Consider the following 17,737-nt stretch of genomic DNA (forward strand, 5'->3'; position numbering starts at 1 on the left):
ATGTTTGGATCCATCTGTACTATGGATTTTCATCACTTACGGAATTTTTTTTAAACCATGAAAGTATTTAGTCTATCTGATGTGTTGTTGCTAGCTCAACATCAGGTGGGCAAAACACTATATTCCTTGTATTTCTGCGCTGTTTTGCTCTCTCTTTAAAAGAATATATGGGTATTTCTTGGTTATAATGATGAAATAAGATTAAACTATATACGAGGCACTTAAAAAGTAGGCTCTATGTTGCGTTATACAAGTATGAGTATTGTGTTTAACTTACCTTAATTTTGACTATTTCTTCAGAGATAATTTGAACCTTGAGTTTTTGTGAGGATCAAATGTTAATGTACTAACTTACTGCTCTTGGATATGTATCACATCTGAAAATCCAAGTTTGTTTTCTCTTGCTTATGGAACATAAATAGGAAAATACCAGAGGAAATGCTGTTTTGCTATTGTTGCCAGACCAATCACAAGAAAGCATTATTTGTAGCAGTTAAGATTCAAAAATGAGCAGAGAGCCGGGCACAGTGGTTCACGCCTATAATCCCAGCACTGTGGGAGGCTGAGGCAGGTGGATCACCTGAGGTCAGGTGTTTCAGACCAGCCTGGCCAACATGGCAAAACCACATCTCTACTAAAAATACAAAAATCAGCTGGGTGTGGTGGCAGGTGCTTGTAATCCCAGCTACTTGGGAGGCTGAGGCAGGAGAATTGCTTGAACCCAGGAGGCGGAGGTTGCAGTGAGCCAAGGTTGCACCATTGCACTCACTCCAGCCTGGACAACAAGAGCAAAACTCTGTCTCAAAAAAAAAAAAAAAAAAAAAAAAAAAGGCGGAATGAGGAAGAGCAGGCAGTAAGTGATATGATACGACTGATTTCCATTCTCCATTCATTGTATGACCTTGATTTGCACCAAGTCAATAAAATATTAATATTTTATTGGGGTTGAAAATTATGAAATAATTATAAAACCTTTCTGAAAGACTAAGAACAAGCTACTAGAAAATATATCGTCTGTAATGGAAACTTCAAATATTTTGACAGAATTAATGTTTAAAATATTTTTCTGGTATTTTTCATCCTGAGAGATAGACTTACAGCCCCAAATGGGGGGGAAAAAAGCCTCCAGGGTACAATTTCAAGAAAGGCAGACATTATGCTAAATTCCAAAGCAATAAAACCCTCTACCTTTTCATTTGCAATGGCAACCAGAAAACCCACTACCTCTAGACATATCCACAGTAGAAAACTGTTCAAACAGCACCTGGAAATGTTCAGATAGAAAGTTTATGTATTATAAGAGCAAAGAAGAGAATTCACTATGTGTCTTGGAGGCATCTGTGACTCCTCCAGATTTTCATGGCACTTTGGGTTTAATAGCACAGATCAAGCCCCTTCTATCTAACATGCCCATAATGGTAGCCTGAGACATTTTTGTAAACCACGATAATGTCCTAAAGATTAAAAATTTCAAAATTGAGTATTCAGATAAGAGTTATGCAGGTTTAGAACACTACTGAACTCTTCTTTGCCTTCATTAGCTCATAAACAGTAAAAGGCCAATCCAATAGAAGCAACAGAGACAACCATTATTAGTTCATGGATAATAGGAAATAATCTAATATAAAAGATTCAGTATAATATTGAAAGAAAAGTAAAAAACTAACTTTTACACTAGAATATGGGCATGTTCTTTTTTGGAGAAATTTTAGTATAATAAAATCACCATATACTTGTCTAACATGCCATTTCTGTACAGAGAAATCTGTCTAGCCACTGAACACCAGTAATGCTAGAAAACAATTTAAACTTTATTTATTATTCTTGGTTGAATTTAAGGCAAATTAGTGAAAACAACTGAAGGCAGCTCAGGAGACAGGCACATTCTATAGGGTAACTGAGCTCTGGATAACTGCCCTAAAGGCGTCCCCATCCCTGCAGCCTAGGAAGGCCCCACTTGTTAGAAGCCATACCTGCGTGAGGGACAGGAATCAAAGTGAGGGACTTCCCCATCTGCCGTAACAAAACACCACAGGCTTGGTGGCTTAAATAAAAATTAATTTTCTTACAGATGTGCTGGCAAGAAGTCTAAGGTCAAGGTCCTGAAAAATGTGGTTCCTATGAGGCCCCTCTCCCTGGCTTGCAGATGGCTGCCCTCCTGTGTGATCTCAGGACTTTTCCTCTATGTGCAGAAAGAGTGCTCTGGGGTCTCACTTCCACGCCCTATGACCTCATGACCTCATTTAACCTTAATTACCTCCTTAAAGGCCATATCTCCAAATACAGTCACACTGGGGTTACAGCTTTACTCAATGAATCCAGGGGAGACAAAATTCAGTCCATGACAAGGACTGAGCTGGATGAGCAGGAGGATTTGTAAAGCCTCAGAGGGTTAGGGTTAGGGAAGCAAACTAGGAGAACACCTAAATTTACCCTTCTTCATTATTCAAGAAGAGATACAAAGGAAGACAAATGTCTCCTCTGGGAACACCTCATCACAGCCAACAGTCACAGGTGTGTAGGGCTGACATCCATATTGTGTGTGTGTGTGTGGGGGGGGGGGTGCAAAAGCTTAAGGAGTAGAAAAGGGAGAGACAGGGAATCCAAGGCGAAAACTGATTTTGAAGGGGTCTGTGGTTTGTAGTGTCGCAAGAAACAAATTGATGCTACAGGGGAAAAAAAATCATCTCTGTAGGACTATACTTGGAAATTTTTAAAAAATCTCCGAAAAGAAAGTTCAGAGGAATGTGAACTTCAAATAAAAAATGACTGACCACATTAGGAAACTAGTCACCATAAACTTGTTTCAGCAAAAACAACAAGCAACAAACTATAAATTCAGATCCACAAAAAATACTGAAATTACCACACACAGAATGTAAAATAAGTACTTTTAATGTGTTTAAAGAAAAGAAAAAGAGGGAATAATGGAACTATCCCAGGCAACCCAGGAAAGTTTAAGAAAGAACCAAACAACTCTTCTGAAAATCAAAAAATATAATAACTATAATTAACAACTTAATAGATGGGTAAAATAGGTTAGAGATAGAGTGAAGACAGAATAAGGAAATAGATTTAAAGAAATTATCCAGAATTGAACACCTAGAGACAGAGAGATGGGAAATATGAAACAGGGATTAAGAGATACTGAGAGGACGGTGAGATCATAAAATGGAAGTGTAATCTGATTTCCTGAAGGACAGAATAGAGAGAACGAGGGAGATACAATATTCAAAGAGGCAGTAGCTGAGAATTTTTCAGAATTTATGAAAATTACCAATTCTCAGATTCAGGAATCTCAATGAATCTCAACAGGACAATGAAAAGAAATATGCAGCTAAACATACTGTAGTATGGCCACATTTGACTGTAGAACACTAAAGATAAAGATCTTAAATATGACTTGAGAAAGAAGGCAGATTAGCTACAAATACTGATCAGACTGACAACTGTCATTTCAGAAGCAGCAATGGAAGCAAGAAGACAGTAGAATGAGAAACAGCTGTTAACCTATAATCGTATACCTAGCTAACTTTCAAGGATAATAAAATAGTAAACTTCTAGGTAAATCTACATAAACACTAACTGTACAAAATAACTACTTTTGTAGTTAAACGGAGATAGAACTAGAATTCCAGGCAACAATTTGTAAGTTGAAGAGATAAATCAGACTTTGTACAAAAATCTCTAATGTACAGGAAGAGAGTAAAGATGTTTACTTTAGATTCTGTTAACGATGCAAGTTAAATTTCCTACTAAGCACTTCATTAAAAGTTAATGTTTACATATAAATAAAATACATATCAAAAGTGATTTGGAAACTGGGAAATGTTTAACTTTGAAAGTAGAAGAAAAGTAGATGGAAAAACAAAACAAAAACTCAAGCTGAAAGAAAGCAAGAAACAGAAAAGGTGGGACAAAAAGCACAAAATAAGATGATATAAATAAATATTAATATATCAGTGATTCTGACAAATGTAAATGGATTGAACTTCTTAGCTGACAAATGATCAGAAAGAAAGAAAATCATTTTTTTTGTTTTTTAAGAAAGAGTCTCGCTCTATCACCCAGGCTGGAGTGTAGTGGCACAATCTCGGCTCACTGCAACCTCTGCCTCCTGGGCTCAAGCGATTATCCTGCCTCAGCCTCTCAAGTAGCTGGGACTACAGGTGCACGCCACCATGCCCAGCTAATTTTTGTATTTTTAGTAGAGACGGGATTTCACCATGTCGCCAGGATGGTCTCGATCTCCTGACCTCATGATCGGCCCACCTCGCCCTCCCAAAGTGCTGGGACTACGGGCATGAGCTACTGCCCTGGCCCCAGTCACACAGTTTTTAAGGGGCATATCTAAAACATAACAGCAAGGTTTAACAGAAAGATTAAAAAAAAGATCTAGCCTACAAATCTAGCTAGCTGGCATAATCTATATAAATATAATATATTTTTATGTATTTTTATATGTATGTATATATTTATAATTACTTGTAACAAGACTTCAAAATATATAAAAATATATAAAACTAAAATTGACAGAATTATAGGGAGAAATTGGTAAGTTCACTAGAATAGAAAATTTCAACACATCTCAGAGTCTGAGAGATCAAGTAGAAGACAAAAGAACAGTAAAATGGAAAAAAATTGAACTACATAACAACTTTGGTCTAATGGACATCCAACAACTAAAAAACAAGCATACTTTTCAAGCAATCATGAAACATTTACAAAAACAAGTTATAATCTAGGTCATAAAGCAAATCTCAACAAATATTAACAGATCAGTCTTACATGTACCTATTTTCTGTCCACAATTCAAATTCAATTAAAATAGAAATCAATACACATAAAATTTAAAAATATACATGCTAGGAAATGGGAAAAAAAGCCTCATACATATGTTAGTGTAGAAAGAAATCATAATTAAAAATTAAAAATACATAGAACTTAAATCTTTCTATGGTGCTTTAAAAATACAAAACATTATTTCATTTGATCATTACAGTAATCTGATGAGCTACGTAGAACCCATAGTATCTCTGCTCAACAGCATAAACACAGCAGAAATGTTACAAACTGGCTGGGCACAGTGGCTCATGCCTGTAATCTCAGCACTTTGGGAGGCTGAGGTGGGCAGATCACTTGAGATTAAGAGTTCAAGACCAGCCTGGCCAACATGGTGAAACTCCTTCTCTACTAAAAATACAAAAATTAGCTGGACATGGTGGTACATGCCTGTAATATCAGCTACTCAGGAGGCCAAGGAACAAGAATTGTTTGAACCCAGGAGGCAAAGTTTGCAGTGAGCCGAGATCACGCCAGTGCACTCCAGCCTGGGTGACACAGTGGGACTCTGTCTCAAAAAAAAAAAAAAGGAAAGAAATGTTACAAATTATGCAGTTATTAAAATTATTTTTTACATGTAAATAAAATACATATTAAGAGTGATTTGGCAACTGGGAAACAGAAGCAAAAGTGTTCACCACTAAAAATATCAAAAGGAAGGTAAATAAACCAACTCTTATAGAAGCTATGCCGAATAGTTAAAAATGTTACAAGGAAATAACTGAGTATCTTAATGTCTAAAGCTCAAAAAGCCCATCAATTCATTTTGGTTTAGGAAGTCCCTTAGGTATTTATGGAATATGTACAAACTTATAAGATAAAGTATTATTCACATGAGATGAACACAAACTATCAGAAATCTTTGCTATACAAGCTGGGTAGCCATAGTTAAGAATATATTCCCCTCACACATACAATCTTAATTTCTTGGTTACAGCATTCGTTCAATGATGTGTTGGCAATTAATCGCATTCCAAAAAGTGTCCACGGTACAAAGGGAATTTTCATTTAAGGCTCCCCTCCCTTTTCATGTGTGGGATATTTTTGGAAGTATTTTTTTTTCCATCCACTGAAAGAGAATTAAGAAAATTCCAACATGCCTTGGTGTCAGCAAGTACGCTTTTTAGTCCAGGTACCAGCAAATGATTGATGAGCCTGTCAAGCCTACAGTAGCGGATAGAGAAAGTTGGCAGAAGTTCAGTGTAACTGAAAAAAAATCTCAAATACTTATTTCATCTCCTCTATTAAGTTTAATCACATTTTCAACATGCAGCCAAGAATGAAGCTTTGACAGTAAGCCATACATTTACACAGGCAGGCATTGTCAATTTTCTGCAGTCGCCACACTGAGATAACACAAGAAAGCTGGATATTTTCTTTCGTGTGCCTTTCTTTACTAAAGAGCAATAAAAAATATGTGAAAGATTTATCCATACCTCAAATTCGTTTACCATAAATCTCTTGAAATTATTGCATTTACTTTTGCTTGGTTTATGGCAAATAAAAAATCAACTTAGTTCTTCAGTTAGATTTTTTTTTTTTTTTTTTTGAGACAGAGTCTCACTCTGTCACCCAAGCTGGAGTGCAGCGGTGCCATCTCAGCTCACTGCAACCTCCGCCTCCCAAGTTCAGGTGATTTTTGTGCCTCAGCCTCCTGAGCAGCTGGGATTACAGCGTGCACCACCACGCCAGGCTAATTTTTGTATTTTTAGTAGAGATGGGGTTTCACCATGTTGGCCAGGCTGGGCTTGAACTCCTGGTCCTCAAATGATCCGCCTGCCTCGGCCTCCCAAAGTGTTGAGATTACAGGTGTGAGCCACTGCACCCAGCCTCAAATTAGACTGTTAAATGCAGGTTTTTAAAGATCACAGTGATGACAGAACTGGTACATGTTTCATCATAATATACCTGCTTATGAGAACAGACATTAGCACTAAAAAGGATTTACATTTAACATGGACCATTTGCCATGTGGGCAAACACTTCTGGTTCATTCAAAGCCAGGAACTTTATATGGTTCCAGAGGGACTCCCTGGCAGATTTTGTTGATTACTCCACTAAACAGTCGAACATGTATAGATAGTATTTATCTTATAAAGCTTACCCACAGCAAAACAGACACAAAAATGAGGTAAATACTATGGGCAAGATTATAGTTCTTGGAAAAACTAAATGTCAAAATATATTTTTGGTAAGCTGTTCTTACTAAGCATGATTTAAAAGCTGAAAATAGTTAAGTGTTGGAAGGCCACAAAACTTAACATGTGTCTTCTCATCCACGGAAGCCCGGGGCATTACGCTGCACTTAAAATGAGCAACCCTTCCCAAGAGGCAGTTCCAATACCAACATGGCCATCTTTGCTGCAGTGGAGACAATGTTTTCACTCTCACCTCTCTGAAATGAGATCTCTGCTCCAAGGACAGTTGGGTTTTTTTTTTTTTTTTTGGTCTACATTACTCATGCAGTAACACTTTGTACGTTCTTCCAACAGCCAAGGAGGCTGTGACAGCTAGCTTCTATACCTGCCCATTAAGCCACAACAATAAACAATCGTTAACCCTATATAGAAATGAATTAAATGATCTTTTTAAGAAGTCTATACCTACAGTTCTCTGAGCTAATCAGTGGAAAAGATGATCAATTCTGACTAACAAAGAGTACATTTATTCCATTGTCCTTCCTACTTCTCTTCATTCAAATAATCATATAGGCACTTGAAGCTGGAAAGATGTAGCACCTTTCTTTAAACATCCAATCAGAATGCCAGTAGGAGCTTCTTTCTTCTGATACAAGAGTGCCACTGAATATATTGCTAAGCTTGAAGCAGAGGCTAAATGGTTTGGTGGGAATATTTTTCAGGAGAGAGGTGAACATTAGTTTGTGATTGTTGTGGTTCAAGTTCTTAAAAAGTTGAAAATTTCGCTAGGTCTTTCTCCATCTCAGCATATTGTTCTTTAAGCCTCCCCATGGCTTTTCTGTGCTCTTCATCCACTTCAGCCCTTTTGTTGGGTTGCTCCTTCATGAAGTCGTCCCACTGGAGCGTATGCTGTTTCTCACTAGCTACTAAGTGGTCACTATGAATCTGAGAAAAGAAAATTAGAAAGTCACATGACATTTTCCAGACAATAATTTCATAACATTATCTCTTGATATTTGGTTACCGTAACAATCAGCTGGGAAGTCACAAGGAAAAAGTTGTGTTATAATATCCAAAAAAAGATGACACATTAGAGACATCTAAGGCTTCTCTCATTAAAATTAAACATGGATATTCTCATTTCCTAAATTTTAAAAGCAGGCTGGGCACAGTGGCTCACGCCTGTAATCCTAGCATTCTAGGAGGCCAAGGCGGGTGGATCACCTGAGGTAAGGAGTTTGAGACCAGCCTAGCCAACATGGCAAAACTCTGTCTCTACTAAAAATACAAAAATTAGCTGGGTGTGGTGGCACATGGCTGTAGTCCCAGCTACCTGGGAGGCTGAGGCGTAAGAATCGCTTGGACCCAGAAGGCAGAGGTTGCAGTGAGCTGAGATGGCACCACTGCACTCTAGCCTGGGTGACAGAGTGAGACTCAGTCTCAAAAAAAAAAAAAAAAAAAAAAAAAATTTTTTTTTAAAGCGTATAGTATAAAACGATAAAATCAAACACAATCCAAGTATTTTTTCATATTTCTATTTCTCCTCAAATACCATTTCACTACAGATATTTTAAAACCAATTTTAAAAAATACATGCTAAAAGAATCATTGCTGTAAGAAGTCAAAATGTCTGTCTTACATAAAATATTTTTAAGTGCATTAAAAAGAATCATAAATTATTAGTCACTAGAGGAGAACTCGAGAAATCTCTTCTGGACTGGGCACAGTGGCTCGCGCCTGTAATCCCAGCACTTTGGGAAGCTGAGGCGGGCAGATCACCTGAGGTCAGGAGTTCAAGACCAGCCTGGCCAACATGGCAGAACCCTGTCTCTACTAAAAATATAAAAATTAGCTGGTGTGGTGGCGTGCACCTGTGACCCCAGCTACTCGGGAAACTGAGGCAGAAGAACTGCTTAAACCCAGGAGACAGAGGTTGCAGTGAGATGAGATCACGCCATTGCACTCCAGCCTAGGTGACAAAGTGAGACTCCCTCTCAAAAAAAAAAAAAGAAATAAATAAATCTCCTCTGGGTCAGTTCTAGTCCTTAAAGCAAATCAACATCTCAAACATCTGCGTCAAATGTCTCAGTTCTTGAGATGTTCCTTAATACTGCTATATAAGGATGAAAGGTTTTTTCTTTTTCTTTCTAGCACCACAGTAATACAGATAAAATGCTATATAAATAAAAAAGGTATAAATTTAGTTTTCTCCCTCCTTCCAAAGTATAATTTCAATTATCAACTTTGAATACGTACAACAAAAATCTAAATAGAGAGTATGAAAAAATAACTTTACATCCCTATTTCAACTATTCTACATGTATGTCATTAGCAGTTAAGTTTTGATACAGATTAGGTTCTATTAAACAAACAAAAACTAGGATATGCAAACTATAAAAACATACAAGGTCGAATTGCTTGAACCCGGGAGGCAGAGGTTGCAGTGAGCCAAGACTGCACCATTGCACTCCAGCCTGGGTGACAGAGCGAGACTCTGTCTCAAAAACAAAAACAAAACACACACATACACACACACACACACCCCTCTACAAAGCACCCAAAGTCACTGTTAATTCTGGCATATTAATTCCAGCACTTGAATGAAAAAGGGACACGCAGTGTACTCAGATGCTGGTTAACTCAGATGTCAGCCACCAGAAAAACAGCTACTAGGAAAAAGAAACCATCTTCAGGCTGTTCATCATGTTCTTGCTGTTCTATTTTCTCTCTCATTTGGGTCAGGATGACAAACAGGATGAAGGGCTGAATAAACCAATGTGCTCTAAGTACCCATAAAATGCAAATTTCTGCTAGTTGTTTTGCATAGCTACTTCTAAAAGCCTCTCCTTTAAGATGACATTACTCTCATTTTACAGACAAAGAAATTAAGGCTTAAGGACACTTTTATCCTCCATGGTCATTCACCTAATAGCTTGGTTGTAGATTCAAATTTAGTTCTTTTTGATACCCAAACCTACGCCTTTTCTATCACAGAGTACAAATCAGATCTTTCTAGAGGAAGTTTTACATAGGTAGCTAAAAATCTCTTTCACAAGACAAATGCTCTTGTGAGAGCCTTTTTGCTAGGCTGATCTGAAGCTCCTCAGCACCAAGACTGTTCAACTTCAGACTCACGTCAACTTCTTTCCAACTGAAAATTCTTGGTCAAACATTCCTCTAAAATATTTGACTGTTCCTTTACAGTCAAACATTGCTCTAAAATATGTCCCACAGACACTTGGGATCTGAACAGATATTACAGTGGTAGGGAGAGAGGAGTAAACCTCATCCAATAAATTTGTTAAACAGGTTAAACAAAATGCAAAGAATTATTTTAACTTTTCAGCCTTATAGATTATAACTCTTCAAAAGATGCATGAAGAGTTTATTGAACTATTCTGATGGAACTTTAGAAAAAACTGTTACAGTCTAAGAGAAAAGCCACAGTCACACTAGAAAAAGAAAAAATGCAGATAAACTTCATCAAAATGATATTTAGCTTTACTTGTGTTTTAATAAACACAGAGAATATTAAACATGCATACTCAGATGTTATTTAATTTGTTCATTTCTTTGTAAATAAAAAGTCATCATTGGCTCAGCTGACCCTGTGATGTGGACCACAAGGCAACAGCCCGTGTTCCCCTTCCCAACCAGAATGCATTTTATCCAGTACAGCCCAATAAAGAAAAATGTAGCTTTGGCAGGCATATAAACCTCGCTTCAAATTCTGGTCTTCCTGTCACTAGTTGTATGATGCTGAGCAACTTAGTTTCTTTAACTTTAAAATGAGGAAAATAAATACTCCGCATCCATAAATAATACTTATAAAGACTAGAGGTAGAACATGTCAAGTTCCTAGCTCAGTGCCTGAGGAACTTAATAAAAGGTAAATATTATACAAATCACAAGCGAAGCATCTAGAAGGCAGATCACTTTACTTTTATCCCCCTGCCATTTCAGTTTTTGCTCTTTAATTTTAATAATTTTAGCAACAGATTATTGTAATAATTCAAACAATATAGACAACTCAAGAGCAACAGACTTTCCCTCCACTCCTATATTCAATTAAATCCTCCAAGTAGCCATTATTAACCATTTGGCTACAAGAACAGCCTTTAAGATACTGCAGTATATTAGTGAATAAGACACTGCCAAAGATCAGTATTTCTATTGTGTAGTTTCAGAATATTATGAATAAAGATAAACATATTCAAGTAGCCTGTTCATATCAGGCATATCGCTTATTGGCCTTGTAGGCCGAGTGAAAATAAGCTAAAAGATGACAATCGCCAAATCCAAATAAAAATCTAGTTTTGCTTCCTTATCAAGAAGTTCTTACAGTCACTCCATGCTATCGTTTCCTAGTTGCCCAGGCTGGAGGGCAGTGGCACAATCTTAGCTCACTGCAACCTCTGCCTCCCGGGTTCAAGCGATTCTCCTGCCTCAGCCTCCCAAACAGCTGGGATTACAGGCGCCCACCACCACACCAGGCTAATTTTTGTATTTTTAGTAGAGACAAGGTTTCACCACGTTGGCCAGGCTGGTCTTGAACTCCTGACCTCAGGTGATCCACCCACCTCTGCCTCCCAAAGTGCTGGGATTACAGGCATGAGCCACCGCGCCCGGCCCATTCTTACATTCTTTACAACAATTAGTAAAGAAAACGGGGGTGGGGGAGTCGCCTATACATTCATGTATTGACAATACTGCGGTCTTTACATACAAATAAAACCCAGCTACCTGGAAATAACATTTATCTGAAACTTAGTTGAGAACGTGGTAAGACCTTTAAGTTATCCAAAAGAAAAAGATACTACAAAGTCCATTTACAAATACTGCAGGGCTCATGAAAAGCTCTTCTGATTCTGAGCCTATTTGACCTACATTATATACAATTCTAACCAGCTTAGTTAACTGGTTTCTAAGACAACACCCTATTAAAAAATCACAAGTTAGAAAATGAAAAGGCTGATAAACAAGGAAAGAATAACAGGCATCAGCCTTATAGCAAAAGAGGAGGCAGATAGAAAAACTTAAAACACACAGTATCTGAGGGCGGCTGCTACAGAAACACAGCCCAGTATCTCTCTTTCTCCTTCCCTAATGACATCACCATATTCACCATTATATAAAGTCGGATATTCTCAATAATGCCTGATTCCTACAAAATTATTCTGTAACATTTAATAAATTTTTTAAAAAACATAAAAGTATAGAATGTCTTTTTTAAGATTTCCATCCAAAGTCATCAAAGTTCATGGTGACAAATGACACGAAGACCCATCGAGACATGGAGACCTACAACATCTCCATTAAGGAGATGCCCCTCAATGTTGCTGACCTTGTCTGAGAGGCTGTCCTGCTACCTGGCCCCAGCTAGGGGCAGAGGAGCAGCAGGCGTGTGAGGATGGCATGGACATCTTGTCACATTTTCCTCTGAACAAATACCACTTCCTGAGGCAAAAGAAGTTAACTGTGAACATGTCAGACACCCTTTTCTTTGGGGTAGACTCTTGCCCTAGGTGCCATTTCTTCTCCCCAAAAACACTAATTCATTTCCCTAAGCTAGTTATCTCCAGATTCCAGAGGCTCTTCCCACCCCAGCTGAGTTTCTCTGGATATCGTTCAAGGGACTATGTCACTGACCTTCATTTGCTGGAACAAATCTGGAGGGACAGCTCCTAAAACTCCTGAGTGAGGCTGCCCAGGGGATTGTCCCCATGTAGGGGAAGCAGAGGAGAGAAAATGGTAGCCATTTTTACATTGACATTGTTTTGTATAGTATTTACTGATTCAAGAAACATAAAATTCTGAATAAAATGACTTGGAAACTGCTCCTTAAAAATAAAATGAAGAAATCAGAAAAACAACAAAAAAAGTGGTTAAAGTTGTAAGAACATTGTGCTTAAAGAATATAAAAACCTTGGTTTTTACATAGAATTACCATACAAAGCAGCAATTCCACTATTGGGCATATATCCAAAAAAATTAAAAGTAGGAACTTGAACAGCTATTTGTACACCCACATTTACAGCAATGTTATGCATAATAGCTAAAGGTGGGAGAACCTAAATGTCCACAGACACAGGTAAACAGAATGTAGTCTGCACATACAATGGAATATTATTCAGCCTTAAAAAAGAAGGAAATTCTGACACATGTACAGCATGGACGAATCTCGACGACATTACACTAAAGAAATAGGCCAGTCACAAAAGAGACAAACGTTATATGAGTCTACTTACACGGTGAACCTAGAGCAGTCAAATTCATAGAGCTAGAAAGTAGAATGGTGGTTTCCAGGGGTGGAGAGAAAGGGGAATGAGGAGTTACTGCTTACTGGGTACAGAGTTTCAGTTTTGCAATACCAAAGAGTCCTGTGGGCCGGGTGCGGTGGCTCACGCCTGTAATCGCAGCATTTTGGGAAGCTGAGGTGGGTGGATCACCTGAGGTTAGGAGTTCAAGACCAGCCTGGCCAACATGGTGAAGCCCCGTCTCTACTGAAAATACAAAAATTAGCTGGGCATGATGGCAGGTGCCTGTTGTCCCAGTTACTCGGTAGGCTGAGGTGGGAGAATCGCTTGAACCTGGGAGGCGGAAGTTGCAGTGAGCCGAGATCACGCCCCTGCACTCCACCCTGGGTGACAAAAGCAAAACTCCATCTCAAAAAAACAGTAATAAATAAATTTAGAAAAAAAAGGTTCTGTGGTGGTGATGGTTGAACAACAATGTGAATATAGATAATGCCACTGAAATGTACATTTTAAAATGGTTATGAAGGTAAATGTTATGTTATATGAATTCTGACACAATAAAAAAAAAGTAAATCAAGTTTCAGTGGGCTCTTCTTAAATGAAATCAATTGCACTCTTCAAGATAAACTTAGAAAATGCCAACTTTAAAAGAAAATGAAGAGAATTTATTAATAACCTATAACTACATACCAAAAGTAATTAACTATAATGGTGTTATCTCTTTCTACTTAGTAAAATGTATACATAAGTTACAACAGAGAAAGAAATAATAATAAACTGGCACGCATGCAGGCACACACTCACCGCCCTCCACCAATTAAAGATAATTTGAAATAGAAATCAATCCTGAAGACAGGTGTCTAGAACCAGGTATATAAAAGAAGTCTGGATTACAAAATAGAAACACACTTCTGCAGAGATTCGTCTAAGTCAGTGATTTTCAATGGGGGGCAGGGGAGGGCATTTTACACCCCTCTCCCCCAGGAGATTGTTGGTTATTATAACACAGGTTGTGGGGAGGTGCTACTGGCATCTAGTAGATAGAGGTCAAGGATGCTGCTAAACATCCTGCAATGCACAGGACAGCACCCACAATAAGGAATTACCAGGTGCAAAGTGTCAACAGTGCTGAGGTTGAGAAACCCTAGTCTACGAGAAAACTCTGAATAATCCAACTAAGGTCTAAAAGGTCTTTTAGAGCATCTGCCAGTAATATACATGCCATTAATTTTATACATGCCTTACAGAGACACAGGAAAAACCATTTCCTTTGGTAAGGAGTGTCAGTATAATAACTGCCAAAAATGATTTTATATAGAACAGTATGTCCCGATATGTTACTCTATATTCAAACTGTATTAAAAACAATGTATAAGCCATGTGAACTTGTTGCTCTCATGAAAGTAATCATAAAGAAGGATAACTGGATCTAATAAATATTTGTGGACAAGGTGAATCAAAAGCATTCACATTTACTTCATAATTACTTCCAGTCTGGTTGAACAGGGCTTCAAAAGTTGACACCTGTGCATGAACCTAAATTTAAATTATTGACAGATATTATTAACCATCTCATCTCCACTGGTGGCATATTTTTAAGAGCCAGTGAATTTTATAAGCCAATAATATTTTCCTTTCACTATTCTTATTGCTAGTGCCCAAAATGCAACTTTGTACTAGTGGTAGTTTTTAAGACATGTCAAATAACTAGGGAATGTGCATTTATTGTTCTTCTGAATGTACTTTTAGATATCAATTGTGGGAAATATGATTTGTATGAATGACGTTTATCAGTTTACTTCCTACAGAAATCCACAAATTGTCTTGACATAAAAGAATTAATGAATTCAAGATCAGCCTGATCAAGATGGTGAAATCCCATCTCTACTAAAAATACAAAAATTAGCCACGAGTGGTGGTGTGCGCCTGTAATCCCAGCTACTTGGGAGGCTGAGGCAGGAGAATCGCTTGAACCCAGGAGGCAGAGGTTACAGTGAGCTGAGATGGCGCCACTGCACTCCAGCCTGGGTAACAGAGTGAGACTCCATCTCAAAAAAAAAAAAAAGAAAGAAAGAAAGAATTAATGAGTAATGGCAGGAGTCTATTTTATTTCATTACTACTCCCATCTTTGTTCTGAGAACCTTTCAAATATATAAAATGTATGCAATAGTAAAACCAAGGGCAACAATTAACATTAGGTTGAAAAGGCAGTTAGAGGTCAGGTCTTTTGCTTTGTTTGCATTGGCTAGATGAGAAATTAAACTTTGCCTTTATGACATGTGTGTGTGTACCCACATGTGTATGTGTGGGGTTTGAAACCTCTGCATGTCACAGTTTCAGAAGAAGTTACATATGGCAGTAAAACAAAAAAGTAAAAGAAAAAGAAAAAAGAAATAAAGACACGACTAAAAGTTTATTGCTCTAATAAAAATGTAAAGAATTTTTACTTTTCTCTGAGCAAAGAAGTACATCTGTTTATGACTTTAAGCTGGTTAATTTATTAAATTATCTTCAGGAAAGAAAATCAGGGTAACAAATCTAAGTCTGCTTACAAACTAAGTCTCACAGACATACCAACTTCTGGTGAAACAAAGTTTCAGTATATTTTAAAATACTAATTTTTAATATATATTCTATAAAAATTAGTTTTAAAATACCCCTAGACATAATATCTATAAGAAATGTCCTTCAGGCTGGGCACAGTGGCTCATGTCTGTAATTCCAGCACTTTGGGAGACTGAGGCGGGTAGATCATCCGAGGTCAGGAGTTCGAGACCAGCCTGGCCAACATGGCGAAACTCTGTCTCTACTAAAAATACAAAAATTAGCTAGGATTACAGGTGTAATCCCAGCTACTTGGGAAGCTGAGGCAGGAGAACAGTTTAAACCTGGGAGGCGGAGATTGCAGTGAGCCATTGCACCACTGCCCTCCAGCCTGGGCGACGACAGAGTGAGACTTCGCCTCAAAGAAAAGAGAAAAAAAAAAGAAAAAGAAAAAAAGAAGTGTACTTCATATTAAATATTAAAATATTCTTTTTTTTTTTGGAGATGGAGTTTCACTCTTGTTGCCCAGACTGGAGTGCAATGGTGCAAACTTGGCTCACCGCAACCTCCGCCTCCCGGGTTCAAGTGATTCTCCTGCCTCAGCCTCCCCAGTAGCTGGGATTAAACGAGGCATGCACCACCACGTCCAGCTAATTATATATTTTTTAGGAGACACGGGGATTTTCCATGTTGGTCAGGCTCGTCTCAAACTCCCGACCTCAAGTGATCCGCTCGCCTCAGCCTCCCAAAGTGCTGGGATTACAAGTGTGAGCCACCACGCTCGGCTTAAAATATTCTTATTTCTTGTGGCCAGTGCTTTTTAAACCATGGGATAGACAGCACTTTTTAATTTGCAAAATCATCAATGGGAAGGTTTCTCAAGTGCTTCTTCACAGACTCTAACAGACTACGGCAGGGCTCTTGTCCACACAGTGACTGCTCGCATCTTAAACAAATAGTGAGTTGGCAGGAAAAAAATGCTACTCTACATTTTGACAGTGAGATACAATTTTCAAAGTCATTTCAAATAATTTTTATAATGCAATTTACCCTTCGACCTATCAGATAAGTAGAATAGATCATTATTTTGCAGACGAGGAGCTGGAAGCTCAAGGATTTGTCCAAGGGCTTATAGCTAGCTAGTAAAGGGAACCAATACCAGAAATAAAAGAAGCCAGGTATTCTTACCCAATCTGGTCATCTTCCTACTATACACAGGGCCAATACACCACATGTAGAAATAGTTCAAAGCGACAAGAGAAACTGTTCAAATTAAAATTTAATTTTCAGTTCCTTCTGCTCAAGAATGACAAAAATTGCCATTTTTCAGAACTATAACTGCTTTGACAATGTCTTAGAAAAACAGAGCGATTAATGTGCTGGTGCACACTCACCTGAATCTACTTAAATCATACAGCAGCATATCAGAGAGGTAACACGTAGCACGCGATACGTCTTCATTTTTATTTTGAGAGCTAAGAGAACCGCATGTGTTGAAATGTACAGCCAGTGTTCTATCAGATAGTTATTCGGCTTCTCAAAAAACGGAAAGTTTCTGATGTCCCCACAACAAATTGTTTAATACAGCATTTAAGATCATCCACAATAATCTCTAGAAATGTCCATTTAGACAGTCTCCATACCAGGTCCACGAGACAATATTGACTTCTCACATCTTTCGCCTTTACTTACAATGTATTCCTTGCCCTATAATATCTCTCATCTTCCAGTAACTGAATTCCTACCAATCAAGGTCAGGCTTGAATGCCATCGTCTTCCTAATAAATTACACTTTTGCCAAGATCCTAAAAAGTTATTAGTAATGATCACAGTTCTCACTTTATCCTCTATTATTACAGGGTTAGTGCTTTGGGACTCCAAGACTTTTAGCTCCTTAAGTGTAGGAACTGCCCTAAAACTAACAAAATCCATCATCATCCCCAGTGGCACCTAGC

The 17,737-nt window shown here is 37.9% G+C and overlaps 1 protein-coding gene across 2 annotated transcripts in view; it reads right to left on the reverse strand.

Annotated features, from left to right (window-relative positions):
* Positions 1–6,072: 6,072 nt before the first annotated feature.
* The window catches only part of BLOC1S5 (biogenesis of lysosomal organelles complex 1 subunit 5), a 53,850-nt gene continuing 42,185 nt past the window's right edge, over positions 6,073–17,737 (reverse strand). For both annotated transcript variants that reach the window (XM_007973747.3, XM_007973749.3), the window contains one exon: positions 6,073–7,925. In XM_007973747.3, the coding sequence (XP_007971938.1) occupies positions 7,746–7,925 (180 nt within the window). In that variant the 3' untranslated portion in view covers positions 6,073–7,745. The remainder of the gene's footprint in view (positions 7,926–17,737) is intronic.

This window comes from Chlorocebus sabaeus, chromosome 17 (genome assembly GCF_047675955.1).
Source record: "Chlorocebus sabaeus isolate Y175 chromosome 17, mChlSab1.0.hap1, whole genome shotgun sequence".
Taxonomy (NCBI): Eukaryota; Metazoa; Chordata; class Mammalia; order Primates; family Cercopithecidae; genus Chlorocebus; species Chlorocebus sabaeus.